Source organism: Pipistrellus kuhlii, unplaced genomic scaffold (genome assembly GCF_014108245.1).
Source record: "Pipistrellus kuhlii isolate mPipKuh1 unplaced genomic scaffold, mPipKuh1.p scaffold_m20_p_13, whole genome shotgun sequence".
NCBI classification, from domain to species: domain Eukaryota; kingdom Metazoa; phylum Chordata; class Mammalia; order Chiroptera; family Vespertilionidae; genus Pipistrellus; species Pipistrellus kuhlii.
The window spans coordinates 262456-276586 of record NW_023425438.1 but is presented as its reverse complement, the minus strand read 5'-3'; the positions used below and the strand labels follow the sequence as shown (position 1 = coordinate 276586).

The window sequence follows — 14131 nt, the reverse complement described above, 5'->3', positions numbered from 1 at the left end:
GGGCTGCGTCAGAGCAGGCGAGGGAGGCGGCACCGAGGAGCCGGCCTGGACCGTGTGCAGGGGGTACAGACACAGGACCCCAGGAGGAGCGATGCTCTGGGATGCCGAGGTGCTGGGGACGCCCAGACCATCGCGCACGAGTCTGGGTGGCCGTACCTCGGCTGGCCCGCCAGCAGGCCAGGCCCACCCCCGGGCCAAGGCCACACACAGCCCAGGCCTATGCACAGGCCACGCCCACGCACAGGCCACGCCCATCCACACCCACACACAGGCCAGGGCCACGCAAGCCAGGCCCACGCACAGGCCACGCCCACGCACAGGCCACGCCCACGCACAGCCCAGGGCCACGCAGGCCAGGCCCACGCACAGGCCACGCCCACGCACAGGCCACGCCCACGCACAGGCCAGGGAGCACCCAGCCGCTCACCAGCTGCTCCGACGTGAGCCGCAGGGTCTTCTTGTAGCCGACGTTGGACAGGAGGGGCATCAGGGGGGCGCTGGACGGCCGGGGGGCTGCGTGCTCCTCGTCGCTGGAGGACGACTCCTGCTTCATCCTGGAACACAGCGATGGCACCATGAGGACATGCGTCTGGGTGGCTGTCAAACCGCTTCCGGCCAGAACCCACGGCGGCCGGGGCTCCCTGAGCCGCCTCCCGTGGCCACTCACCAGAGGCTCTGGGGCACCACCGAGCCACTGACCCCACATGCTCTTGCCCTCAAGAGGCTGCTCCCCAGCCACGTCCCCTCACCACCTACCCCCACTCTACGGGCAGCCGAGAGGCCCTCTCCCGAGAAGCAGGCCGGACCCTCACCTGGAGGACGCTCCCGTTCTCCGCTCCCACCCCATCCCCCCCTCACACCCGCTCCCCCCCACACCACCCCCCCACCCACCACCCCACCCTCAACCCACTGACCCCCAACTTCCAACCCCCTCACCCCCGCGCCACCCCACTCCACCCCCTCACCCCACTCCCCCACACTCCACCCCCTCACCCCCACTCCCCCCCACTCCAACCCACTCACCCCAGCCCCCACTCCACCCCCCCCCCTCACCCCCGCTCCCCCCCCCACTCCACCCCCTCCCCACCCCCGCGCCCCCCACTCCACCCCCCCTCACCCCGCGCACCCAAGCTCCCCCCAACCCCAACCCCATCACCCCGCTCCCCCCCACTTCACACCCCCTCACCCCGCTCCCCCCACCTCACCACCCCCATACACCCCGCTACCCCCCCACTCCACCACCCTCACCTCGCTCCCCCCCAGTCCACCCCCTCACCCCGCTCCCCCCACTCTCCCCGCCCCCTCAACCCGCTCCCCCTCCCCGGCCCCACCCACTCCACACCCCCCGCTCCCCCCACTCCCCCACCCCCCGCTCCCCCCCTCCCACTCACCCCGCTCCCCCCTCCACCCCTCACCCCGCTCCCCCCACTCCCCCCCTCACTCCCCCCCCCCACTCCACCCCCTCACCCCCCTCCCCCACCCCCCCCCACCCCCCCCACCCCCTCCCCCCCCCCCCACCCCACCCCCCCACCCGCCCCCCCCCCCCCACCCCGCCCCCTCACCCGCCCCCCCTCCGCCCCCTCACCCCCCCCCCCACTCCACCCCCACCCCCCCCCCCCCCTCCCCCCCCCCCCGCTCCCCCCCCTCCACCCCCCTACCCCCCCCCCACCTCCCCCCCTCCCCCACCCCCCCACCGCCCCCCACCCCCGCTCCCCCCATCACCCCTCACCCCGCTCCCCCCAGTCCCCCCCTCACCCCCCCCCCACCCCCGCCCCTCACCCCCGCCCCCCCACTCCCCCCCCTCACCCCGGCTTTCCCCCCCCACTCCACCCCCTCACCCGCTTCCCCCCCAAGCTTCCGCCCCCTCACCCCGCTCCCCCCACTCCGCCCCCTCACCCCGCTCCCCCCACTCCACCCCCTCACCCCCGCCCCACGGAGGCCGAGGGGCCTGGAGACTGAACTTCTACATGTCATCTGAGTCTGCCTCTCCACACCCACAACTTCAAGGATGCAGGGCCCTGGGCCCCCCGTGGTGCCAGTGAGGATGGAGGACTCGCCCCTCCCGGAGTCCCCGGAGGCCGTCCCGAGCACCGCGCCTGGCCGGGCCCGCACAGAACGCAAACAAGACGCCTGCTCCTCCCGGCGCCCGTGCGGGGCCGGGGGTGCGGGTGGGAGCAGTGCCTCCTCTCTAAGTGGCTCACGTGTCGCCTTCAAACACGTGTCATCGAGCCAAAACCGATTTGGCTCAGCGGATAGAGCGTCAGCCTGCGGACTGAAAGGTCCCGGGTTCGATTCCGGTCAAGGGCATGTACCTTGGTTGCAGGCACATCCCCAGTAGAGGGTGTGCAAGAGGCAGCTGATCGATGACTTTCTCTCTCTCTATCCCTCTCTATTCCTCTCTGTAAAATATAATAAAATATATTTTAAAAAAAACAAACAAAAAAAACCACATGTCATCGGCCCCACAGACAGCAAGGCCACATCAGGCCACCGCCTGCTTGCCACAGACCCGGGTCCTGTTTCCAGCCGGGAGCTTAGGAACGCAGCGGCGAAGGGCCAGTGCTGGCCGGAGGAGGCTGAGGACGGAACGCTCAGCCCTCCCCTCCGATCAACAGCTCCTGGGCCTCACAGCGGCTCGGCGAGCGCCCAGCACGGCTCTGACCGCCTGCCTGTGCCCGCGGGCCGGCCTCCCAGGTGCCAAGCGGTTAGGATGCGCATCGTGCCTTCCATTAACGGTCAGCGCTCCCTGCCCGCCGAGTAACAGCGCCCTCCCTCCCGCTGCCCCCGCTGCCCCCGCGGGAACACGGCCAGGCCGGGGCGGCAGGTGCGGGGCTCGCCCTCCGCTCTCCGTGTCCACACACAGCAGCCACGCGTGAACAGAGCCACCCCCGGCCCCGCAGACAGATGAACTCCAAGACAGAACCCGGCTAACGCTGCACAGCGTCGCCTCCACCTGCCGCCCCCGACGCCAGCTCACAGGAGCCCACAGCGCCAGGCGGAAAGCTGCGCCTGCGTCCTGGCGTGGAGCCCACAGAGGGAGGCACGCCTCCTCGGGGGGTGGAGGGGAAATGATTCCCCTCTGTGGCCGCCACCAGCAGTGTCACCGCTGCTCTCACAGACCCAGCGGGGCTGGCTCCAGCCCACCACGTCGGCCAGCCGCCGGGTCCGGAAATCAGACCTCAGGGAGCGGCCGTCCCCTCTGGTCGCTGGGAGACCTGGCACATTGCTCCCCGTCCCGCACCCAAGACAGGGCCGCTGGACCCCGGGGGGCCCTGGTGCTCGGTGAGCGCTGTGCCCGCAGCACCCGCGGGCCTGGGCCCTGGCGCCTGGCGGGTACCTGGTGGCCATGCCGAGCGGCGGCGGCTGCTCCCCGGTGCTGTGGCTCTTGCCAGCCAGGCCCTGCTCCGGCTTACTTTCCTGGGGGAGAAAGGAGGTCAGGGTGCACCGGAGAGAAGCACCAGGCAGAGCTGGGGCCCCCGAGGGGCACCCCCTACGCCCACCTCCCCCACGGCGCTGCCCGGGGCCCCGTGAGCCTGTGCGTGGAGGACACGGTGAAGTGAGGAGCACACGCCACGCTCCTGGAGCCCTGTGCGGAGGGCAGGGGGGCTGCTGCAGGCCGGGCGGGGCTCTCCGACGTCCTCACGCTGCTGGCAGAGGCGCCGGCCATGTCCTCACGCCGTGTCTTTTGGGAAAAGTGGACAAGCCGCTCTTTCTCAACGCTGCCCACTTCTCACAGACAACGCTCCTCTGGCCCTAGCTGGTGTGGCTCAGTGGATAGAGCGTCAGCCTGCGGACTGAGGGTCCCAGGTTCGATTCCAGTCAAGGTCACATATCTGGGTTGTGAGTTCAATCCCCAATAGGGGGTGTGCAGGAGGCAGCCGATCAATGATTCTCTCTCATCATTGATGTTTCTATCTCTCTCTCTATCCCCCTCTCCCTTCCTCTCCGAAATCAATAAAATATATGGAAGGAAGGAAGGAAGGAAGGAAGGAAGGAAGGAAGGAAGGAAGGAAGGAAGGAAGGAAATGCTCCCTTGATGGGCTGGAGCGCTCTGGAATTCTGAGGGTCAAGCCTTGGTTAGACTGGTTCATAAGTAGCTATCCATCTGAAATAAGTACCGCTATACTTATTTTAGAAATATTTAGTGTCTTAACTATTCCTTATTTCACGCTAAAATTCTCCTCAACCCAAACTGGTGAGAAACTGGATACTCTTCTGCCTAAGTCCTCCAACAGGCTGCCCCCCATCAGGGACCAGAAAGGCCCTCGGGCTCCGTCTCCTAGAGGGGAGAGCCTGTTTGTCCTGACCTGCCTAGCTCCCCGGACACAGCGGGCAGTCAGCACACTCAGGGGTGCGAACAGAACGTGTCCAAGAGCAGCCTGACCTTCACAGGCTCCTCCACCCGGCTCTCCCTCTGACCCGATGGGCACAGATGGGAGCCACTGAGGCTCTCACTGCTCTGACCTCCAGCCGGACCGCTGTCCGTGGGGTTTCCTCCTACGGCACCCCGACGGCAATCAGCGTCCCCTCAGCGGGGGCCTGCCCGCCCCGGCTCCGGTCCAGGCCAGACACGGGGGCACCCAGGAAGGAATCAGAGGCATGTGGTCTCAGCCCCCCGGTGCTAGAGAGAAAATGTGTCCATCTGGCACTCTCACTGACACATGTGTAACTGCAAACTCCGACAGAAGTCAGGACTGAAGGAAGGGGTCCCAGGCCGGGCTCTGAGAGCAGGGAGTGGGCCAGTGAATTCGGTGAAGAGGAAGGAGAAGGGTCCTAGGAGCACGGGGCAGAGGAAGCGCCACGCGCAAAGGTCCTGGGGCAGATGGTGCGTTCAGCCAGTGGTGCTGAAGCACAGGGGACGGGGAGAGGATGCAAAAGATGAGGCTGAAGAGGGAGCGGGGACTGGGGCACCCAGGTCCTGTGACCATGTGAAGGGCGGGGTCTGAGTTAGAGGAACCCTGGAACCCGCCACAAGGCTCTGAGGAGGGACCAGTCTCCTCACCAGAGCGATGTGGTCACAGCGGGAAGTTAAAGACAACACGCTCGAGGTGTCCTGAAGGAGTCCCATGGAGATGTCTGCCTAGCTGGCTCCTTGATACAAGGGCATCGAATATAAAAGAATGTCTGGCCAAAACTAGTGTGGCTCAGTGGATAGAGCGTCGGCCTGCGGACGGAAAGGTCCCAGGTTCAACTCCGGTCAAGCGCATGTACTTTGGTTGCGGGCACATCTCCAGGGAGGTGTGCAGGAGGCAGCTGATCTATAATTTCTCTCTTATCGATGTTTCTATTATCTATCCTTCTCCCTCCCTCTCTAAAAAATCAATAAAATATATTTAAAAAAAAAAAAAAAAAAAAAAAAAAGAACGTCTGGTCTGGGAATGAAACGGGGCCCTCACGGGGGGTGGGGGGAGGGACAGACGCGCACAGGGGGGTTGGGGGGGGACTGGTGAGGTTGCCCGGGGAAAATCAGGCAATCAAAGCGGGGAGGGGACCCCAAGACAACCCTCGAGAACCCTCGTGGGGGTGAGGCTGAGCCTGAGGGGAAGCCGGGGGACATGGGAGCAGAGAGAATGATGGGAGAGCAGGTGGGAGGCAGACAAAGTCTGAAAACAATGACAGGCGTTTACAGCGCTGGAAAGCCAGACACGTGTACCCAGACCCGCCCCTAAGGTGCAGGCTGACGACGACGAGTCCACAGCCGTCAGTATGAGCACTGACACGACCCTCACACCCAGAGGAAAGTGTTGAACCGGAAAAGAAGGTTCCTATCAGGGAAGAGTGCCTAGGCCAGCCCCGCCAGCGTGGCTCAGGGGTTGAGTGTCATCCTAGGAACCAGGAGGTCGTGGTTCAAATCCCAGTCGGGGCACAGGCCCCAGGTGTGGGCTCCATCCCTGGGGAGGGGGCGTGCAGGAGGCAGCCCATCCTGATCCTCTCTCACCCCTGATGTTTCTATCTCCCTCTCCCTCTCCTCCTCCTCTGAAATCAGTAAAACATTTTTTTCAAAGTGTGACTAAACCAGGGTGTCTGAGCTAAGAGGCAGCAGAGCAAGGAGTGAGCCCAACTCTCTGCTCACCGCCCCCTTTGCCCCGGGCCTTCTCCTCCAGCTTCCCCACCCGGGGGCGAGGCAGCGGGCTCCTGAACGCTGGGCGTTGGCTCCGCCTCTGCCTGCGGAGGAAGACCTTGAGAAACTGCCAACCCGTGCTGAGCTGGCCCAGGCGCTCCCGATGCCCGCGCTTACCTCCTTGATCGTGGTGTTTCTTCCCCGCCACGAAAACCACCACCGTCCTCCCTTCCGGGGCATCTTGTCCCTCATGATGGCCTCCACCGTGGCCTGTTTCAAATGGACGGCAACATAAATAACGGAACCAAAAGGAGGCCAGCTCAGCGCAGTCCAACCAAAAGGCGCAAAGGAAGGGTCAGACAGACAGACAGACAGACAAGGGGAAATGCAACGTACCACGTGCGAACTGAAAACTTTTGAGAAGCAAAACCTAATGGCGTCCAAAAGCACATGGAGGTAGCTTAAGCAGGAAGACTTAAGAAGATGCCAAAGGAAGGAGCAAACAACAGAGAGATGGGACAGAACAACAGAAAGGAAAGAAAGCATTGGAGTTGTTAGTGATCAGTCAGACCGCAGGCTTCAATGGAAGGGGCTCGCTGGTTACCCTTAATGTCATTAAGGCAGGACTCTCGATGGGGTCGCCATAAAGTAAAAAGTGGAGTGGTTATGGGGGCATAGTAATCACACGGGTAAAATGCACAGGATGGTTTTAGTAAGTGTCAATTCTGACAAACGGGACATTACCACACACAAGGAAGGAGAGCGCATAGACTTATCAGACACGCACACGTGTACACTCTCACATACACACACACACAAGGAGCGAGTGTAGACTCATAAAACACACTCATACTCTCACACTCACACACACTTCACTCTTACACACACACACATGCACTCACACATACACTCACACGCACTCACACTCGTACACACACATGCACTCACACATACACACTCTCGTACACACACACTCACGCGCACTCATGTGCACACATACACACACACACTCACACACAAGGACGGAGCGAGCATACTCTCTCCACGGTCAGAGGAGATCGGGGAGCCCAGGCAGCGGGTCCTCTGACCCGGAGGCAGACAGCACTGCCAAGGGCACGGGGTGCACGGAGAGCGTGGCCTCCGAGGGGCCAGAGCAGCAGATTCAGACCCCTGGCCCTGGTGCTGGGAACTTGGAAAAAGCCCAGCGTAACTAAATTTGTGGCTTTTAAACTAAAATCTGAGGTCCAGCCGCCCATCGGTCTGGTGTCCCTGTCTTCCTCCGCTCAGGCTCACCTTTGGCAGCGGCTTCTGGAAGGCCTGCATGGCCAGGAGCAGCGGGGCCGCCGTGGCCCAGTTGTAATACCTGCAGGAAACAGCAAAATGCGTCACAGGACCAAACACAATCTCATGCATGCACGCGCGCGCGAGCGCACGCGCACACACACACACACACACACACACACACGCACGCACACACACTCTCTCACACTCTCGCACACACACACACACACACACACACGCACACACACTCACACACACACTCACACACACTCACACACACTCACACACACATACACACACACTCACACACATACACACTCATGCTCACACACTCACACACACTCACACACACATACACACTCTCACACACACTCACACTCACACACTCACACACACTCTCACTCACACACGCACACTCACACACACTCACACACTCACTCACACACACTCACACACACTCTCTCACACACACACTCTCTCACACTCTCTCTCACACACACACACTCACACACACTCACACACACTCACACACACTCACACACACATACACACACACACATACACACTCATGCTCACACACTCACACACACTCACACACACATACACACTCACACTCACACACACTCACACACACTCACACACACACTCTCACACTCTCTCACACACACTCTCACACTCACACACTCACACACACTCTCACTCACACACGCACACTCACACACACTCACACACACATACACACTCACACTCACACACACACACACACACACACTCATGCTCAGGGGCTGAGCACCCACCTCTGACCTGGAGCCCACACAAACATTCCCGGTCAGGGACCTGCCGATTGCAGGCTCCATCCCCAGTGCAGGGTGTGCAGGAGGCAGCCGATCCATGATTCCCTCCCATCACTCATGTTTCCATCTCTCCCTCCCTCTCCCTTCCACCCTGAAACCAATAAAGATATATTTTTTAAAAAGAAAACGTGTGTGTGTGTGTGTATATATATATATATATACACACACACACACTTTTTTTTTTTTTCACACAGAGGAAGGGAGAGGGATAATGAATCAAAAACATCGATGAGAGAAACATCGATCAGCTGCCTCCTGCATACCCCCCACTGGGGATGTACCCGCAACCAAGGTACATGCCGTTGACCGGAATCGAACCCGGGACCTTTCAGTCCTCAGGCTGATGCTTTATCCACTGAGCAAAACTGGTTTCGGCTAAAAAAGAAAACTTTTAAAAGACCCCAGGCCAGACTGAAAAGCCAATGTCATAAGGCATGGCCGTGGAAAGTTCTGGAACGCCAGCTGGGTCCGTGTAGAGCCCGCACCAGGCCTCCCGCGTGTCCCCCTGGCAGTGGCCGCACCGCGGGGCGAGCAGCTGTCCAGGCAGCAGAGCCTGTGGCATCGCCTGCCCGGCTTCCGGGAAAGGCAGCCAGGGCCCCCGGCCTCACACGCCAGCACCTGGGTCCCGCCTTCCTCTGGGGCAGCGAGCGGCTCTCCCCCTTCCTGACCGGGACCCTTTAATCCACTCCTCATGGCGTGGGGACCCCCAACCATACGGTTATCTTCGCTGCTACTTCATCACTGTGATTCTGCTGCTGTTATGCATCGTAATGTGAATATCTGTTTTCCGATGGTCTGAGGCGACCCTGCTAGTGGTTCTCAACCTGCGGGTCTGACATTGGACAGGCTGAGAACCGCTGCTGTAGAGCCTCAGGCCATCGGAAAACACAGATATTCACATTACGATGCATAACAGCAGCAGAATCACAGTGATGAAGTAGCAGCGAAGATAACTGTGTGGCTGGGGGTCACCACAGCAGGAGGAGCTGGATTAAAGGGTCGCAGCGTGAGGGAGGTGGAGAACTGCTGCTCTAGGGAGTCCGCCAGCACCTACGAAACACCTGCCCGCCCCACTCAGACCGGCTCTCAAGGGGAGACACGCTGCCCACTCCACCCCTCCTCCCCCGTGGGCCCCTCGGCCGAGGTCCCCCGGCCCGGGACTGTACACGGGCCACATAACATCCATGCCGGGGCCATCGGCTCCACCAGCCCCCAGCCCGGAGGCCGGCCCTGTCCGCGGCAGCTGCCGGTCACACGGCTGAGCGGAGACGGAAGCAGTGGGCGCGGAGAACAGCGTCTGCGGCTCCGTCCAGGCCTCCGTGTGGGGCTGCACCGCCGCCATCGCCCCGCGAGGGGCCGGAGACACGTACTTGCTCCCGATCTTCACCACAAGGTTGGGGTCGTCGATGAGGGCGGGGTTGTCCACAAACTGCTGGTACGACACGGCTTGTTCCAGGAACGCGTCTGGGGAGCAACGATGGGGAGCGGTGATGAGGGAGACCTGGTCCAAAGAGCAGGCCTGTCTGCTGGCCCGCGCTCCCGGGAGCTTCCTGAGAGTTTACTGTGTCCTGTGTGCGCCCGTGTGCGCCCGTGTGCACCCCTGTGTGCGCCCGTGTGTGCCCGTGCGCGCCCGTGTGCGCCCCTGTGTGAGCCCAAGTGAGCCTCTGTGCGCCCCTGTATGCGCCCCTGTGTGAGCCCGTGTGTGCCCCTCTGTGCGCCCCTGTGTGCGCCCCTGTGTGCGCCCGTGTGTGCCCGTGTGCGCCCCTGTGTGCGCCCCTGTGTGAGCCCGTGTGTGCCCCTCTGTGTGCCCCTGTGTGTGCCCCTGTGTGTGCCCCTGTGTGCGCCCCTGTGTGAGCCCGTGTGTGCGCCCCTGTGTGCGCCCCTGTGTGAGCCCGTGTGTGCCCGTGTGTGTGCCCAAGTGAGCCTCTGTGTAAGCCCCTGTGTGCGCCCATGAGCCCGTGTGTGCCCCTGTGTGCCCCTGTGTGTGCCCGTGTGTGCGCCCCTGTGTGTGCCCCTGTGTGCACCCCTGTGTGTGCCCCTATGTCTGCCCTTGTGTGTGCCCGTGTGTGTGCCCCTGTGTGTGCCCGTGTGTGCCCGTGTGTTTGCCCATGTGTGTGCCCCTGTGTGTGCCCGTGTGCGCCCCTGCACAGCAAGTCCTCACGTGTGCCTGCGAAAGGCAAGACCTTCGCCTTGTCTGGGGGCAGAGTGTGTGCAGAGCGCAGGGAGCTGGGCAGCGGAGGAAGTGGGGGAGGGTGCCCTCAGGGGGCTCCTGCGCTTGCAGGGGGGGGGGGGGGGGCTGGCATGGGGTAAGGACACACACGGCAGAGCTCTCGGTGGCCTGGCTCTCCCTGAAGCCACGTGTGAACACCAGAACCACGGTCAGCACGGGCAAGCCGAGGTCGCCAAGGGCGAGCCAGCAGCACGGGGTGGTGAGCAGCCGTGGGTCACACGTGCTGTCCTTCACCAGATGCAGAGGCGGTGGGCCCAGAAGCAAGGGTGGAAGCCAGGCTGCGGGCGTGCTGAGCAGCTGCCGCCAGGGGGCGCTCCGGGCCCGCAGGCCGGCTGGGTGCCGGCGGGCAGTACCTTTGGTGATCTCCCGGTTGTCGCTGAGGCCGCCGCAGAGGGAGATGGCGATGGACGGCAGGTCCCTCAGGCCGTCCGAGGTGCTCTCCACGCCACTGTCGGCGCCAGAGCTGCCCACGGACTGCGGGGACTGGTTGGCTGACCGGGCCCCGTTGTCGGCATGTTTGGGGAGCCCGGCAGAGTCCCCGCTGGAAGGAGGAAGGGGGGAGGTGTTCTGAGGATTTTCCCGGCCTGGGGTCTGTCTCTCTCTCTCTCTCTCTCTCTCTCTCTCACACACACACACACGCACACACACACACACACACACACGTAAAAGGACGTGCAATCCAAGACACCTCACCCCATCCTGAAACGGACTTTCATTAAAACACCACCCCAGCCAAGACCGGTATTGCTCAGTGGATAGAGCGTCGGTCTGCGGACTGACGGGTCCCGGGTTCAGTTCTGGTCAGGGGCATGTACCTTGGTTGTGGGCACATCCTCCGTAGGGGGTGTGCAAGAGGCAGCTGGTCGATGTTTCTCTCTCATCAACGTTTCTAGCTCTCTATCCCTCCCCCTTCCTCTCGGTAAAAAGTCAATAAAATCCACTTAAAAAATTTTTTTTTTAATCACCCCAACCAAGGCCAGCTGGAAACGTTCCGAGCAGAGAGCTCCATCCGCTTCTGCCTCCCACCTCTCCCGCAGCCCCCCCCCCCCCACACACACACACACACACACGGAGAGACAGGGGACCGAGCACACTCCTGAGCCCCAGCTCTGGGCTTCGCCCTCCGTGGGCCTGGCCTTCCCTGCAAATCCCCGGAGAACCGAAGACGGGCCGGACCCTCCCGGGAGAGAGAGGGCCGCAGCTGCTGCCTCTGCCCCGAATCGGGCCGGGGGTCACCAACCACCACACCCTCCACATCATGGGGAGACAGCCTCCCGCTCCGACGGCGGCCGGCCAGCACCCGGAGGTGCCCGCCCGCCCGCCGCGCCCACACAGAGAGCCCGCCCATGGGGCGCCGGCCCGCTCCCCCCATCAGACGGAGGACGGCGTGAGCCCGCCCGGTCCCCATCCCGTCGGCGGGCACAGGTGGGGGGGCGGGGGGGAGGAAGAGGAGGCTCACTTCCTGGGGAAGTACAGGGCGGCCATTTCGGGGTCCATGTCTGTGAGGTCGTCCAGGTAGACGCCGTCCGCCCCGAGGTGCCGGCTTCGTTTGTCTGCAAACCAAGGAGCCAAGGAGCAGCGGGTCAGAGCCGTGCCCGGGGACTCCCGACCTCTGACCTCCGACCTCTGACCTCCCAGTGCCCCTGGGGAACACACTGAAGCCCGGTGTGCGGAGCTCAGAAGGGCCCGGGATGTGAAATGAGGGTTCACCACGTGGCCCCCCAAAACCCCCTTCACGCCTCACTGTCCACCACTAAATTCTCCTAACACAGCGGTGGGCAAACCCATCGGTCCACAGAGCCAAAGGTCAACAGGACCGCGACTGACATCTCTTTGGAGAGCCACATTTTTTAAACTCAAACTTCTTCTCATGCCACGTCTTCAACACAGACTCGCCCAGGCCGTGGTGTTCTGTGGGAGAGCCACACTCCAGGGGCCAGAGAGCCGCACGCGGCTCACGAGCCGCACTTTGCGGACCACGGTCCTAACATATTTGGCAAAAGGGCAGGGAGTGGACAGGACGGGTGTCCCGGGTCCGAGCCCTGAGCTCTGAGGGCAGGCCCGGGCGGGCAGCGGGCAGGGCACGGAAGGGGCGGGCGCCGGCCTCGCCCGCACACACCTTTCTTCCTGGACGGCGAGTCCGTCTTGCCGGCCGCGGCGGCGGCGAGGGCTCGGGGCTCCTCGGGGGCGGGCGGGGCCGGGGCGGCGGCCCCCAGGGCCTCCGCGTCCTCCTGGTTCACGAACTGCATCTCGGCGGGCGGCGGGCTCTGCTCCGGGGGCGGCCGCGGGGGGGGCGCCTCGGCCTGCGGCTCCGGCTCCGGCTCCGGCTCCGGCTCCGGCTCCGGCTCCCGGAAGGCCCCGGCGGGCTCGCTGTGGATGGCCTGAAAGTGCACCTTCTCCGAGAACTTCCTGCCGCTCGAGTCTTTCATCTTGTGTGTCGCCTGGAGGGGAGGGCGGGCGGGAGGGGCGGGAGGGTCAGGGCACAGGCGGGAAAAGCAGGTCAGCAAAGAACCCGGGGCCGGTGAGGACCCACCGCCGTCCACGCCCGGGGCTCCAGCGCGGGGTCACCCGGCGGTCCGCCCCTGCCGAGGGCCCCGAGACCAGGAACAGCCGTTCCCAGGAAGAGGAACCGTTACTTAAACACCGACTGCCCAGAAAGAAGCTCACTACAGACCGGTTCATCTGCCTCTCAGCATAGCGATTACTGCTTGTCTCATCTTTGATTCTTATAAGTGTATTTCCAGTAGGACATGATCTCACTCATCTGGGGGGAATGGTGAACAACACAGACTGATGAACGAGAACAGACCCAGAGATAAGGAGCCGGGGGTCAGACTGTTGGACCTCAGAGGGAGGGTGGGGATAAAAGGGAGAGATCAACCGAAGGACTTGTGTGCGCACATAGGAGCCTAGCCAGTGGTCAAGGACAATAGGGGGTGGGGGCAGGCATGGGGGGGGTTGGAATGGGGGGTTGAGGACAAATATGTGATACCTTAATCAATAAAGAAATTGCTTTAAAAAAATAAAAATTAAAAAATAAACACCAACTGCCGAGCAGAGAGAGGGAGACTGGTGATGGCCAGCAGGGGGCAGCAGCCCAGATGTGTGGCCGCGGGGCATGCTGCCGGCCTGAGCCTCAGTTACCAAGGACCTGAGGAGCGTGTGTGGCCAGCCTCTGCTGCTGGAGGCAAGACCTGGTCTGCCCCTGCGGGGGGTCAGCGTGAGCAGCCACTGCAAGGTGGGGGCTTCCAGGGGGTCCCCGCTCCTGGTCTGGGTTCGAGTCACATGGCCACGCTCACCGGGAAATGCATGGACCCCAGCACTTGCCATCAGGGCATTCCCGTGTGTGTGTGTGTGTGTGTGTGTGTGTGTGTGTGTGTATGTGGGGGGGGGGGGGCTGCCTGGGTCAGCAGTCTGCAGGCAGCAGAGTCAGCACTTCCCGTGACAACAGCTAAATATAGCCCCCGAGGGCTTGGCCAGCGTCAGCCCAGCCGCCTGCTGGCCACACAGTGCCCTCCTGGTCTCAGCAGGGAGGCCCGCCTGCTGGCCACACAGTGCCCTCCTGGTCTCAGCAGGGAGGCCCGCCTGCTGGCCACACAGTGCCCTCCTGGTCTCAGCAGGGAGGCCCGCCTGCTGGGCACACAGTGCCCTCCTGGTCTCAGCAGGGAGGCCCGCCTGCTGGGCACACAGTGCCCTCCTGAGCCT

The 14131-nt window shown here is 63.0% G+C and overlaps 1 protein-coding gene across 1 annotated transcript in view; it reads right to left on the bottom strand.

Annotated features, from left to right (window-relative positions):
* LPIN1 (lipin 1) overlaps positions 1–14131 on the bottom strand; it is a 63146-nt gene that overhangs the window by 9499 nt on the left and 39516 nt on the right. The window contains exons 9-16 of the mRNA XM_045580475.1: positions 12546–12867; positions 11886–11979; positions 10780–10967; positions 9567–9660; positions 7355–7424; positions 6239–6331; positions 3338–3417; positions 428–554 (exon numbers count right to left, since the gene is read on the bottom strand). Of these exons, the coding sequence (XP_045436431.1) occupies positions 428–554; positions 3338–3417; positions 6239–6331; positions 7355–7424; positions 9567–9660; positions 10780–10967; positions 11886–11979; positions 12546–12867 (1068 nt within the window). The remainder of the gene's footprint in view (positions 1–427; positions 555–3337; positions 3418–6238; positions 6332–7354; positions 7425–9566; positions 9661–10779; positions 10968–11885; positions 11980–12545; positions 12868–14131) is intronic.